The sequence below is a fragment of the Myotis myotis genome, unplaced genomic scaffold (assembly GCF_014108235.1).
Source record: "Myotis myotis isolate mMyoMyo1 unplaced genomic scaffold, mMyoMyo1.p scaffold_m19_p_5, whole genome shotgun sequence".
NCBI classification, from domain to species: domain Eukaryota; kingdom Metazoa; phylum Chordata; class Mammalia; order Chiroptera; family Vespertilionidae; genus Myotis; species Myotis myotis.
Genome location: NW_023416357.1, coordinates 41244797 through 41256788, shown reverse-complemented (window position 1 = coordinate 41256788; position 11992 = coordinate 41244797). Strand labels below are relative to the sequence as shown.

Genomic DNA, 11992 nt, shown 5'->3' with positions numbered 1-11992 from the left:
GAAACAATCACTAAAGTAGCAGATTCTACTTTTTAAAGTTTTGATTTTCCAAATTCTATTGGTTTAATACTGAATGTTCATTTGTGCCAAGTGTGCAAAAGCTAGCCCATTTTCTCAATATTTGGTAATCTCTGTTGAAAATAAAGCCTGTTGAGTGAATGAACAGAATACGAAGTGTCAGGGAGGTTCCAACCCGAAAGTCTGAATTAGTTTTGTGGTGGAGACTGCTAAACCGTCCCCAGGAATCACTCTCTCTTTTAATAATAGAACCACTGCCCTCTCTACCCCAGGCTCTAACTGGGGACCTGGCTGCCTGGTTAGGGACCATATGTCCCAGCCTCTCTTGCAGCTAGCTCTGGCCACATGACTAAAGTTTTGTTTGGTCAATGGATATAGGCAGAGGTGACATGTGTAACTTACAATGCTCGCCCTGGACTTCTTCCCCTCTTCCTGCTGGCCAGGAATCAGTGACAAGGACAGAGCCGGATCCCCGGAAAGCCTTGGAGGTACTGAATTTGAGAAAAACATCTATCTTGTTTCAACCACAGGGTTTTGGATCTCTTGGTCACAGCAGCTTACTCTGTACCCTAATGCATACAACTATAGGTGTATTCCTTCTTTCCCTGATAAGCCCCACCACGAAACTTCTCCACTAAACTGTTTGGATTTATTGAAACAACTAAAAAGCCAAATTAATGAATTCAGTAACATTTATTTTACATGAAACAATTTTCAAAGAATACATTTAAAAACCATCTAAATACTGATTTTATTGCATTACAAAAATTGAGAGGCACAATTGAAGTATTCAAATAAATTGTGAAGGGTAGAGGTGGGGGCCTAAGAATCGCTATTCACGATGTTCTTTAGTCACTTACAGGCTCTGGGTACAAGAGTCTTTACCATGAGGCACTAGTGCACGTCATTTAGTAGGAATAAATCACATAAAATATATACTTTTATACAGAAAGTGTTATTGTCACCTTCAATTACTTATAAAAACTTCATTTAAAATTGCACAAAAGTTCTCTTTAAAACTGATAACTCCCAGAAGACAGGGCTTAGAACTAAGTATCTGTCTAAATAATTCATTACAAATAATTAGGTTTCCATTTCTTCACAGATTAAAAAAAAATCTATGAAGAATTACATTATTCAAATGGGACACTTAAAATTTTTTCATAGGAAAATAGGTTTACACATTTGTCCCTAGTCAGTTAAATTCATTTCTCCCTACTTTAACACAAATCACAGAATGTCCAAAGTTTTAAATCAGAGTACCTATTCCACAGTATAATGTGGAAGTGTTTACATTAATTCGTTTGTGTGTCATTCTAGTATAGTATCAAATTATCAAAAAGGCACAATGGGTACATTCTTCGGAACAGTTTTGGTCTTTAAAAAAAAAAAATCACACGTTTATGAGCAGTGATTCCAATCATGTTTAAAAACAAAAATACGAAACAGATTCATTTCCCGATCCAGGTGATACCGAATCCACGAAATTTCTGCAGGCACTTCACTTTCCATAGAATTTTTTGTTCAGCAGGTATATGAGAAGGTTTACATTCACTTTAACCTTATCAAACATTTTCATTACAGCTACTCCTTCATATTGCATCTCAAGTAAATCCTGAAATTTAAGGAACATCATTAAATCTCAAACTTGACATTTAGCACATTTAAAAAACATTCCAGAACAACTTGTTGACAAAAATAAGATTCAAGTGACCTAATGACCTAGGTAGGGGTTCTTACACTTTAACGTGTGTCGGAATCATCTGGTTAAAACAGGGGCTAGTTAAAACATGCTGGGCCCCACACCCAGGAATTCCTGATTCTGTAGCTCTGGGGTGGGGCCCCAATATTTGCATTTTAACAAGTGCCTATTCATGATGATTATATTTTTGGCCAGGGTACCGGGTACCGTACTTTGAGAATCACTTACCTAAATGAAAGGAAATAGATTTTTAGAACTGATAAAGACCATTGGAAGAAAACCATTATGATTAAGTTAATTCAGATATATAATTTTAATTTTTAATTGAAAAATTCGAAACCAATGTTCCAGCAAGATGGGGTATATCCTTTAGAACAACAGTGTTTTCTAAAGTGAACTGAGCAACACAATTCATTAAGGAGTAAAAAGAATAATAGAGAACTATTTATTTTGTTTACTTTTTAAACATTTAAATTTTGTATATATTTTATAAAGTATATTTTTAGTATAGTGATAGATACAAGTATACTTTATAAATAAATATGTACAAATGGGGTGAGATGATCATGCTATTTATTTTTGAAGTTGTATGATTGAAATTTGGAGACCTGCAGTACAAAGTTAACTCCTTCTGACCCGGACTACTTCTGTTCCTACACTGAGAACAGGCCCTCATTCCCAAGTCAGTCTATCATTCTGTGTTCCCCTGCCACCATATAACAAAGAAAATAAAATCACCTGCTAAAATTCATAACTGGGTCCCACCAGCCATATGCATGAGACTAAGCAGTAACATTTCAAAATACACAGGACAGGAGACCTTTGCCAAACAGAACTGCCCCAGACTAATACCCAGGTCTCGTTTCTTATTTCTAGCTTTGGAAATTTCTTGGTTCTTAATGACAATGTCTTAAGGAAGGCCACCTGAAGAAGTTGAAATAATTTTTGAGAGAACTTGGCTCTTGTTAGCTTCCTCCTCTACTTCTTCAATTACCTCCAACTGCACTCAACTAAACCCTTACATTATTTAGATATGCGTCTGAGACGGAAATTCCATAGGGAACTGAAGTTCTTCCATCAAGAATGCTTTTACCTACTAAAGTGTACTGGTGGTTCACTCTTCCTTTGGGAAAGGCAAAGTCTGTTCATCCAAATCTCTTAGAAGAGAAATCAATAGAATTAAGTTGAGAAGGAATGGCCAATGCAGGGGAATTAGCTGGGCCCCCCAGGTGGGGAGCAGAGAACATCATTACACTTGCCATTGGAAGACCAGATTTTAGTCTTAGCTCCACCATTTGCTATCCTGTGATCTTGCAGTGTCACATAACCCCTGTTTCCTTGTGTGTAAACTGAGGGTAACGCTCTTAACCTCACAGGAGAGTTACTGGGCATATGAGATCAAGGTATCTGCACACCCTTTTCTTGTCGGGATCGGCTGGAACCTGTGAGAGAGGCAGTGGAGCAGAGCAATGAAGACCGTGGACTCCAGCTGCCCCTTCCCTAATCAGCTCTCTGCACCTCTGTTCTTCAACTGGGAAAGGGAGAATGCCAACCCTGCAGCCTCAGTAAGCACAAGCCACTATTTGTATAAGCAGAACATCTTCATGTAAATCTCACCCTCCTGTTATGTATATAGCCTATAGCTATAGGATATAACCTTTAGGAACTAAGGGAAGAGTGGGCTGAAGTAAACCTAGACACAATGCTACACGGCCTCTTCCTTGGACCTGTTAGAAACTTCTTTTTTTGTTAATCCTCACCTGAGGATATTTTTCCATTGATTTGTGGAAGGGAGAGGGAGACACACAGAGAGAGAAACATCGATGTGAGAGAGACACATCAATTGGTTGCCTCCCGCATGCACCCTGACTAGACCCGGGGGTTGAGCCTGCAACTGAGGTAAGCACCCTTGACTGGAATGGAAACCGAGACCCTTCAGCCTTTGGATCGACGCTCTACCCACTGAGCAGAACCAGCTAGGGCTGTTAGAAACTTCTTGACTCAGAGAAAAGATCTGGCCATCATGTTTCTCTTGGTAATTCACTTGATAATGTGATTGTCTGAAAGCTATACGTATAGAAGCCCGACTTTATGTCTGACAGCTAATATGTGTAGGGCCAGCTCCTTGGACATTCATCCTGTGCAGGGTCTCATCATCAGAAGGGCCCTGTACTTTAATGTGCTGCTGCCATCATCTTGAAATTCTCAATAATTATAAAAACGAATATTATTTTCAGTTTACATCGAGCCTTGCAAATCTTATAGGTGGTCTTGATGATATGGTAATGACTTTAAAAATTTGGGGCTTATTAGCTAAGGAGTAACATTTCACAATTATGTGGATAAATGAATGGTATGAATAGCTGATCCCACTGCATACTAAATCGTTAACAAAATTTGGTGTTTGCACCCGTGTTCAAAGGAAATGGCATGGAATTTCTGAGGCCTTTCTAAACAGGGGTCTCTTGGTCACTTGGCATTCATCCGTCCAGTTGATATTGATTGGTCTTGGGTCCTTGCCTGCCTGGCAATCCCATGGTATGTCTGCCATCTCTGGAGAAGAATCAGTAACCAAAGAGCATTCTTTTCTCTTCCCATATTTGTCAAAGTGTTAGATGGATACAGTTAGTGATATTTAAATTCAGTTAGAAAACAATACTGTTTATTTAAGTATACTTTTCATAATTACATAGAGTCTTTTATTTCTCTCTCTATACTCTAATTTACTCCATTATCTCATTGTTTTTATCATGCCCACTTAGCTCCCATTTTCGTTTTAAGTTACAAGAAAGCTAGATAGAAAAGAGGGCTCTGGTATCTACTCCCTGGAGGGAGGTAATGTCAGGGCTCTCAGGGCTGGGCTGGGCTGGGCGGGCAGTGAGGCTGGGACATACATCATACCCAGGGGCTTGTCAAGATGATTCATGTAGAATACCTGAAAACCATTTCATACAAGTAGTTTGGGACCCAGGTAAATAGGCGTCATTGCCATTTAAAAATTCTTATACAAAAAAGAAAACTCACTTATTTCTCTAAATTGATTCTGTGCTAAGAATTAAAAAGTTGGGAGCAGAAGAACTTAAATGTTTGGTTGTACCCTCCCTTCATTTTTGGAGGACGGTGACACACAGACTGGGTTTCTCAGTTTCTGTTCAAGTATATTTGGCTTAAATGTAGTTCTTATGAGAAAATAACAAGAACTCGGGCTGCAAATGTCATTTTTCTATTTATAGTGACCTGTTTTGCACAAAGTCGTTCATTCATATGACCCCAAACAAATGAATAGATTTAAAAAACATGTAAAAAACACTCGAGGAAGGAGGAGGGAGGAGGGAGAAAGGAGGAGAAATGCAAACGGGAAATCTCCAATCCTGGGCACACTCAGTCTTAGAAAGAAGTGCAAATTCCTAATAAAAGGAAACTCTCCAGCCTCCACCGAATAGCTCCGAATGCTTTCATATTATTCTCTATGCTTCAAAATGGAAACATGGTTTTACCACCTAAAAGCATTTTAAATTCCAATAATTTGAAAAATCACAGCCTTTAAAAAATAATCAATGCATCCAAAGCTAATGTTGGCTAATAAGGCTTACACTGGCCTTTTTTGCTGAAGTTCATTGTCATCGTGAAGAGGCAATTTCAGGGCTCACCCTCCGTTCTCAGAAATCCCAGCTTACCTGAATATTGAGCTGCACCTTTTCCATCTCCACACCCAGGAATTTGGATTTGACATCGAAGATGCCCACGTCTTCAGTGGATAAGATATCAAATGTAACGTTTTTAAACCTAATGAAGAAAGGGACAGTCACATAGGTGGAACTACAAATACATGCTTACAGCTGAAACACATGAACGGAATCCTCAGTTATCATTCTCGGCGAATGGTCTAAGTCACCCCAAACCCCCCATCCTTTCCCCATTCTGCTCACCAGAACGATGCTTCATGGCTCTTGTTGAGGTAACTCACAGAGCACCGGAGCAGGTGTTTTATGACAAAAGAAATGCAAACTATGGTCCTTGCTCTCAAAGAGCATACAATATAGTTGGAAATACAGGGGATTCGCAGAATATGAGAACTGAATATTGACTTACAGCACTGACAGGCTAGTTAAGTATTTCAGGGGGTACATTTTATAGGAAGAAGCATTTTCTCTGAGTCAGTGCAGTCAGGAGGTTTGATGGGAGAAATGGAATAGAAGCCAGGCCCTGAAGGAAGGTGAGGAGTTAGGAGCAGTGAATCTGGCTTCCCTCAGACAAAGAACAAGGGAGTGATGGGGCATCAGGTTCATGGTCCCTTTATATTTTTGTTTTTAATTAAGTTTATTGGGGTGACATTGGTTAATACAATTATGTAGGTTTCAAGTGTACAAGTCTATGATACATGACCTGTATATTGCACTGTGCCTACCACTCAAAGTCAAATCTCCTTCTGTTAACGTATGTTTGACCCTCTTTACCCTTTACTACCTCCTGGGTCCCTCTTTCCCTGATAGCCGCCATACTGTCATCTGTGTCCATGCCTTTTTGTGTTTGTCTTGTTTGTTCATTTGGTGCTTTCCAGGTCCCTTCAAAATGGAAAACCTGATGGCACCCGGGGTGGGGATGCAGAGGGTGTGGTTTTCTCCTCCACGCCAAAGGCACCCCCGAATAGCATGGGGCTGGCGTGTCAGACCCAGGCGTTGGCACACAGTCCGTGGCTTTGAAATTAGAAAGGCACTATTTTCCAATGGTAAATCATCTAATTCAGGGGTCCTCAAGCTTTTTAAACAGGGGGCCAGTTCACTGTCCCTCAGACCGTTGGAGGGCCGGACTATAGTTTAAAAAAAAACTATGGACAAATTCCTATGCACACAGCGGCAGGAAAAACACCCAGTGGGCCGGATAAATGTTTTCGGTGGGCCACATGTGGCCTGCGGGCCATAGTTTGAGGACCCCTGATCTAATTTATCGAGACCAGAAGGCAGCCTTCATTCTCACTGCTATGACTCTGTTCTTTTGGAGGGATCAGGGAGGCTGGCAAATCCAGACACGCTGGCCAGGCCATGGGAAACACAACCTGATAAGCCCTTCATACAACCCACCAGATGCTCAAGGCCGGCTGGGAAGACTAGAGATGACAATACATGTATCTCCCCATCACCTGTCACCAAGGGTAAGCCTTGACAGACCAAATGAAGCTCTCCTCTAAGGCCACAGGAACCCAAGGAATGTGAGTGAGATGTTAGGGGCGGTTAGAAGGTGCGTGTTCTGTGCGGATTCCAGATCACACTCACTGGTTGGTCTGCAGGTCGTCAATGCCCAGCAGCACACCCTTCTCATGCAGCTTCGCAGCCGTGTACCTCACTGGCTTCGCCCTCTTCATCCCCTTGGACTCTCCTTTCCCGTCTACTTTAATTGACCGCCGAGAATTTCTAGCAAAAGAAGAACAAGACGTCTGTCATCATGATGGCAAACCCGGATGTTTCTGGCAATGCAATAACCATGCCCCAGGTGTACACCACTGTGCAGACTGGCCCCCATGGCCCCGGATATGCAACTTTCTATTTTGTGGTAGAAGGCAACAATTTTCCCCGTGCAGTAAAACCTCACTATGCACTGCTTAAGGGGAAACTATTTTCAAAGTGACGGAGTCTGAATTACAGACTAATATTTTTCATAAAACTTGCACTCTATTTTTCAGACATCTCGAAGCGGCCCTATTAAGTCATTTTGCAAGCAGCGTTGGTGCAATCACATGAACTGTGTACTCCTGAATAAATGTATCCCTAGGGCTGCTTTAATTCCTTCAACAAATACTCTGTAGCCAGCACTGTTCTAAGAGCTTTATAGGTATTGCCTCACATTTGCAAGATTAACATTTCCATAATGCTCTGAAATAAAATTCCTTTCTTATATGCTATGCCACTTAGCTCTGAGGCTGGCACTCCTCATTCACCTTTACATGAGACACCTGGGGCTCCAGAGAAGTTCATCGGACAGGTTCAAGATCACACAATGTGCGAGAGAATCAGAACCCAAATCCAGCTCATCTGGCTGCAGAGCTTGTAAAATGCCTTCAAGTAGTTTAGTCTGTAATTCAAACTGAAGTCTGACATAGTCTGCAATAAATATGTAAAGAAAACCTCTAACATTTCTTAAGTTTCTAAAACTTCTAATATTTCTACTGAATATTAACTTGACCAACTTTTTCCTCCCAGGGATAGAGTAAAAGTAATTTACAGGCCACAAGCAAATGAATTAAAATTCAGAACTAGTGGGGCCCACATGAGTGTGGCTGACATTTGGTTATTTCCCTTAATCAAGCTTCTAAGATTAATGGAATATATTTTTCCCTACAGAACCATTTCCTACTGTCAGGTTGACAACAAGCATTACACAAAAATACTGTATTATCTTTTTTTTTTTTTTTTTAAATATATTTTATTGATTTTTTACAGAGAGGAAGGGAGATAGTTAGAAACATCGATGAGAGAGAAACATCGATCAGCTGCCTCCTGCACATCTCCTACTGGGGATGTGCCCGCAACCCAGGTACATGCCCTTGACCGAAATCGAACCTGGGACCCTTCAGTCCGCAGGCCGACGCTCTATCCACTGAGCCAAACCGGTTTCGGCCTGTATTATCTTTTTAAAAGGGTAATTAAAATTTTATTAAGTACTGACCTTAGTCTAATGATAAGAATAATTATGAACAAATAATACTCATTAAAAATAGCTATAATGCATATCGAAAATCTATGCTATGTATGCTAATGGATAATAGAGAACTGCCAAATTTTGTCTTTTGTATAAATAATGATTTTTTAAAACCTCTAAGCAATTTAAAATCATTAGGCTGCTATGCAATTAGCAAATATCTGGTGTTATCTAACATTACCAAGAGTATAAATTGTTTATTGTAAACATTCCAAAAAACAAGAGTAGGCTTTATTTTTTATAAAAGTGCTTAAAAGACATTTTTGACTAAAAAAGACACAAAAAAAAATAATGAAAGTTCTTCCCCAAGTGTTAAAGCTAAGCTACTTTAATTTCAGGTATAAAATTATGTTGATGGGGAATTACAACATTTCTAAATTCAGTCCTGACATCTTAGTTCACAGTGCCAATTCATAAAATTGAGATTCTAGTTTCTGGTTATAAAATAAAGCAAAAAGATGCTTCCAAACCCAACCCAACAGCGCAAGACTATAAAAGAATTGACATCCCATGTAACTTGTGACATTGCAAGTGAATGTCTGATTTTAACTTACTTTATTTTTAAGTTGTCCAAGCAAGTCTTGATGTAGGTGTCGTAATAATTAACTTGCTCTTCATAAAATGCTGCCTTCTCGTTAAGTGCTTTCAAGGTCTGCTGCAGCTTGGCCAATTCAGCTTTTCGAAGCTTACGATAGATTCTTTGATTTCGAATATCCTAAAGCAAGTAAAAGCTATGTGAGATTTAAGCAGAAGTGAGCTTTACAATCTTGCCAATTTGAGACAAGATGAGCATCAAGTATCAAACCGGAATCTGTGACTGTTAACTTGTTGTTTATCTCAGTGACTTTATTGTAATCTCTCACACCCTTCCCTCTTCACTTCTGAACTGGCAAGTGCCCATGTTTCACTTTAAGAGAGTTGCTAAGGTTTATTTTTTTCTTGATGGAAAAGCAAAGAAGCATTGGTTTCTCTACTACACGTTCTCACAGAGAAAAATTTCCCACCCAGAGCTACAGAAAGAAGCACTGCTTCCCTTGAGTCATCTGCTGCGAGAAAACAGCCGCTGCCAGAACTGACCATGATGTTCCACGGAAGCACGGAGCTGAGTGCACTTCCCTCCCAGGAGTAAGAAATGTTTTTCTCTGGTCACGTAACTGCTCTTAACCTCTAGACCCATTTTAAAGAGCGTGTGTGGATAAAAAGAATGAAATGTCCTTTGAACCCAAATATCCTTTGAAACCATATACTTTCTTATCCTTGGCAAACAGATCTCAGCCAGTTCCTGTGATGTTTCCTTGCACTAATTTGAGAGCCTCTGCTCAGGAAGTTTCTCAACTGTAAAAATACGGGATGAGAAAACAGAAGCTAACCTTTAAGTCAGAACTGCATTTAGAGGCACATTTTCCGGGACGTAAATTTACCACCCCAGTAGCAGGTCCTAAGAGCAAGTGGGCAATAAGACAACTAACAGCTCCAGAGAGAACTCTCCTAAAAGGGTCACCTTGGGACCAGGAGGTATTGCTCAGAAGATGAAACGTGTCTATTACATTTCCGGAGCATTTATTTCCCGTATGTGTCAACTCTTATACTGACTTGGGGGAATTATGATCATTATTAAAAGTCATCAACTGCTTTGAAACCTTAACAATCTGTAATATTGACCATGGCATATACAAGTATGAATCCCTCGTGTCACCTCCCAGATCGCTCAGAATGTGACCCATGGTTAGCAAATGTCTGCTAAGAAAGAATATTATTCCCAAAAACCTTGGCAATCTCATTGAGAATGTCCTGGTATTTATTTGTGGATGACATGTGTCCCATCTGTTCCAATGTCCGAAGATTCCTCTGGATTTTCCTCTTCTTCTGCTCAAGGGGCAGCTGTGCATCTTCCATCATAGACTGTCCATCCTTCATTTCTTCTGGAGCCTTGGAATCTTTAATTGCACGGCTCTCCATGTCCGTGGCATGAGCTGTTTCCTGGAAAGCGAAAAATATCAAGATGTTGCTTTTTCTCTGACTCCCTAATCCCACAGATTTAGAACCTGCACAAGGCAAGCAAATGTCAAAATGAAAGACGTCCTCAAACCAAAGTCCAGAGACCAGATGTGTTCTTCATGGGTCTTGAGGTAGGTCTTTGGGAAGGAATTACTTCACCTTTTTGAGAAACATAGCAGTGGTGTCAGGCCTTCTGGGGGATAGCAGTGGTGTCAGGCCTTCTGGGGACAAAGTCCAATAGCTACTTTCCTGCTAAGGTAACAAATCGCTCTCATCATGGACATAATACAATGGATAACTGATATTTGTAATTCCCTGGATGGAAGGATTAGAATTCCTGGATAGTCCAGTTGAAGAAATTAAAACTAAATTACCCATGAAAACAACAACACACACGGCTGTGAGAACTCTGAACATGTAGAACTCAGCTACACCCTCACGCATCAGCCCTATTTATGGAGGTTCATAAGCCGAGAAGGCAGTCAGAGACTGAGAGAATCATTCTCAAACTTCCATCTCTGAAAAAGTTACAGGCTTTCTTTGAACCAAAGGGAATAAAAATATTCTAGCAAGTGGTAAGTTCCTAAATAAACGATAAGTAAATGAATGAATGTAATTTGGATAGTTTTAAAAAACAGTAATAAAAGGGACTGCAATCTTTCTATTTCATTGTGCTAGACAATTGACTGACATAGTAGATAAAGTCTAAGGACACAAATGCTATTAGACACACAGTGCACAGGTCACCATTATGGGCACAGGAACAATTTACCAGGCCGGCAGTAAACAGCAATAGTAGCTGTAGCAGCCAACGTTATTGAGCACTTAGTACGTGCCAGATATTATTCTACCCTCTTAACATGTTTTAACTCGTTTATTCCTCTCTGTGAATTGGTACTATTATTATTCTTCCCATTTTACAACTGAGGAAAGCGAGGTACGGAAATATTTTTAGGTGCCTAGGGTTACACAGCTAGGAGGTACAGAGCTATACTTGACCTTGGGAGTCTGTGTTCTTAGTGACTATGCTACATATGGGGAAAAATGAAATATGAATAAGGACTAAAATTCTCATATTAAATTAGTAGGATGTTCTACCTACATTGCTTTAAAAATATCCATACATTAACCAACATCAGATAACTTAATTTTATTTTATATTTTTAAAAACTGTGACAGAATGATTTCTTGGCAACCAATTTAATTAGGAATGATTCAGGAAGATTATGTGTAGTTCTTCTATGAAAGAACTAATTAAATAATTTTGTCAACGTTTGTTTAGGGAGTGGCAATTATTGATACTAAGGCAACACTGAAATTAATTCAGAACTAACTGAACAACATCCATTTTATGTTTTTCTTTTTTAAGCCTCACCTGAGGATATGTTTATTGGCAGGGAGAGAGTGAGAGACAGAAAAACATAGGTAGGTCGGCTCCCATACGTGTCCCAACTGGGGATGGAACCTGAAAACTTTTTGGTGCGTGGGATGACGTTGGAACCAACTGAGCCACCTGGCCAGGGCACTGATGCATTTTAAAAGATGCTGATAAAGATTTTAATGCAAGATTGTTATGAC

The 11992-nt window shown here is 39.8% G+C and overlaps 1 protein-coding gene across 3 annotated transcripts in view; it reads right to left on the bottom strand.

Annotated features, from left to right (window-relative positions):
• Positions 1-1382: 1382 nt before the first annotated feature.
• Positions 1383-11992, bottom strand: part of IQGAP2 (IQ motif containing GTPase activating protein 2) — a 267786-nt gene continuing 257176 nt past the window's right edge. For all 3 annotated transcript variants that reach the window (XM_036308005.1, XM_036308004.1, XM_036308003.1), the window contains 5 exons: positions 10184-10396; positions 8971-9131; positions 6994-7131; positions 5398-5506; positions 1383-1633 (listed from right to left, as the gene is read on the bottom strand). In XM_036308005.1, coding sequence (XP_036163898.1) covers positions 1520-1633; positions 5398-5506; positions 6994-7131; positions 8971-9131; positions 10184-10396 — 735 coding nt within the window. In that variant the 3' untranslated portion in view covers positions 1383-1519. The remainder of the gene's footprint in view (positions 1634-5397; positions 5507-6993; positions 7132-8970; positions 9132-10183; positions 10397-11992) is intronic.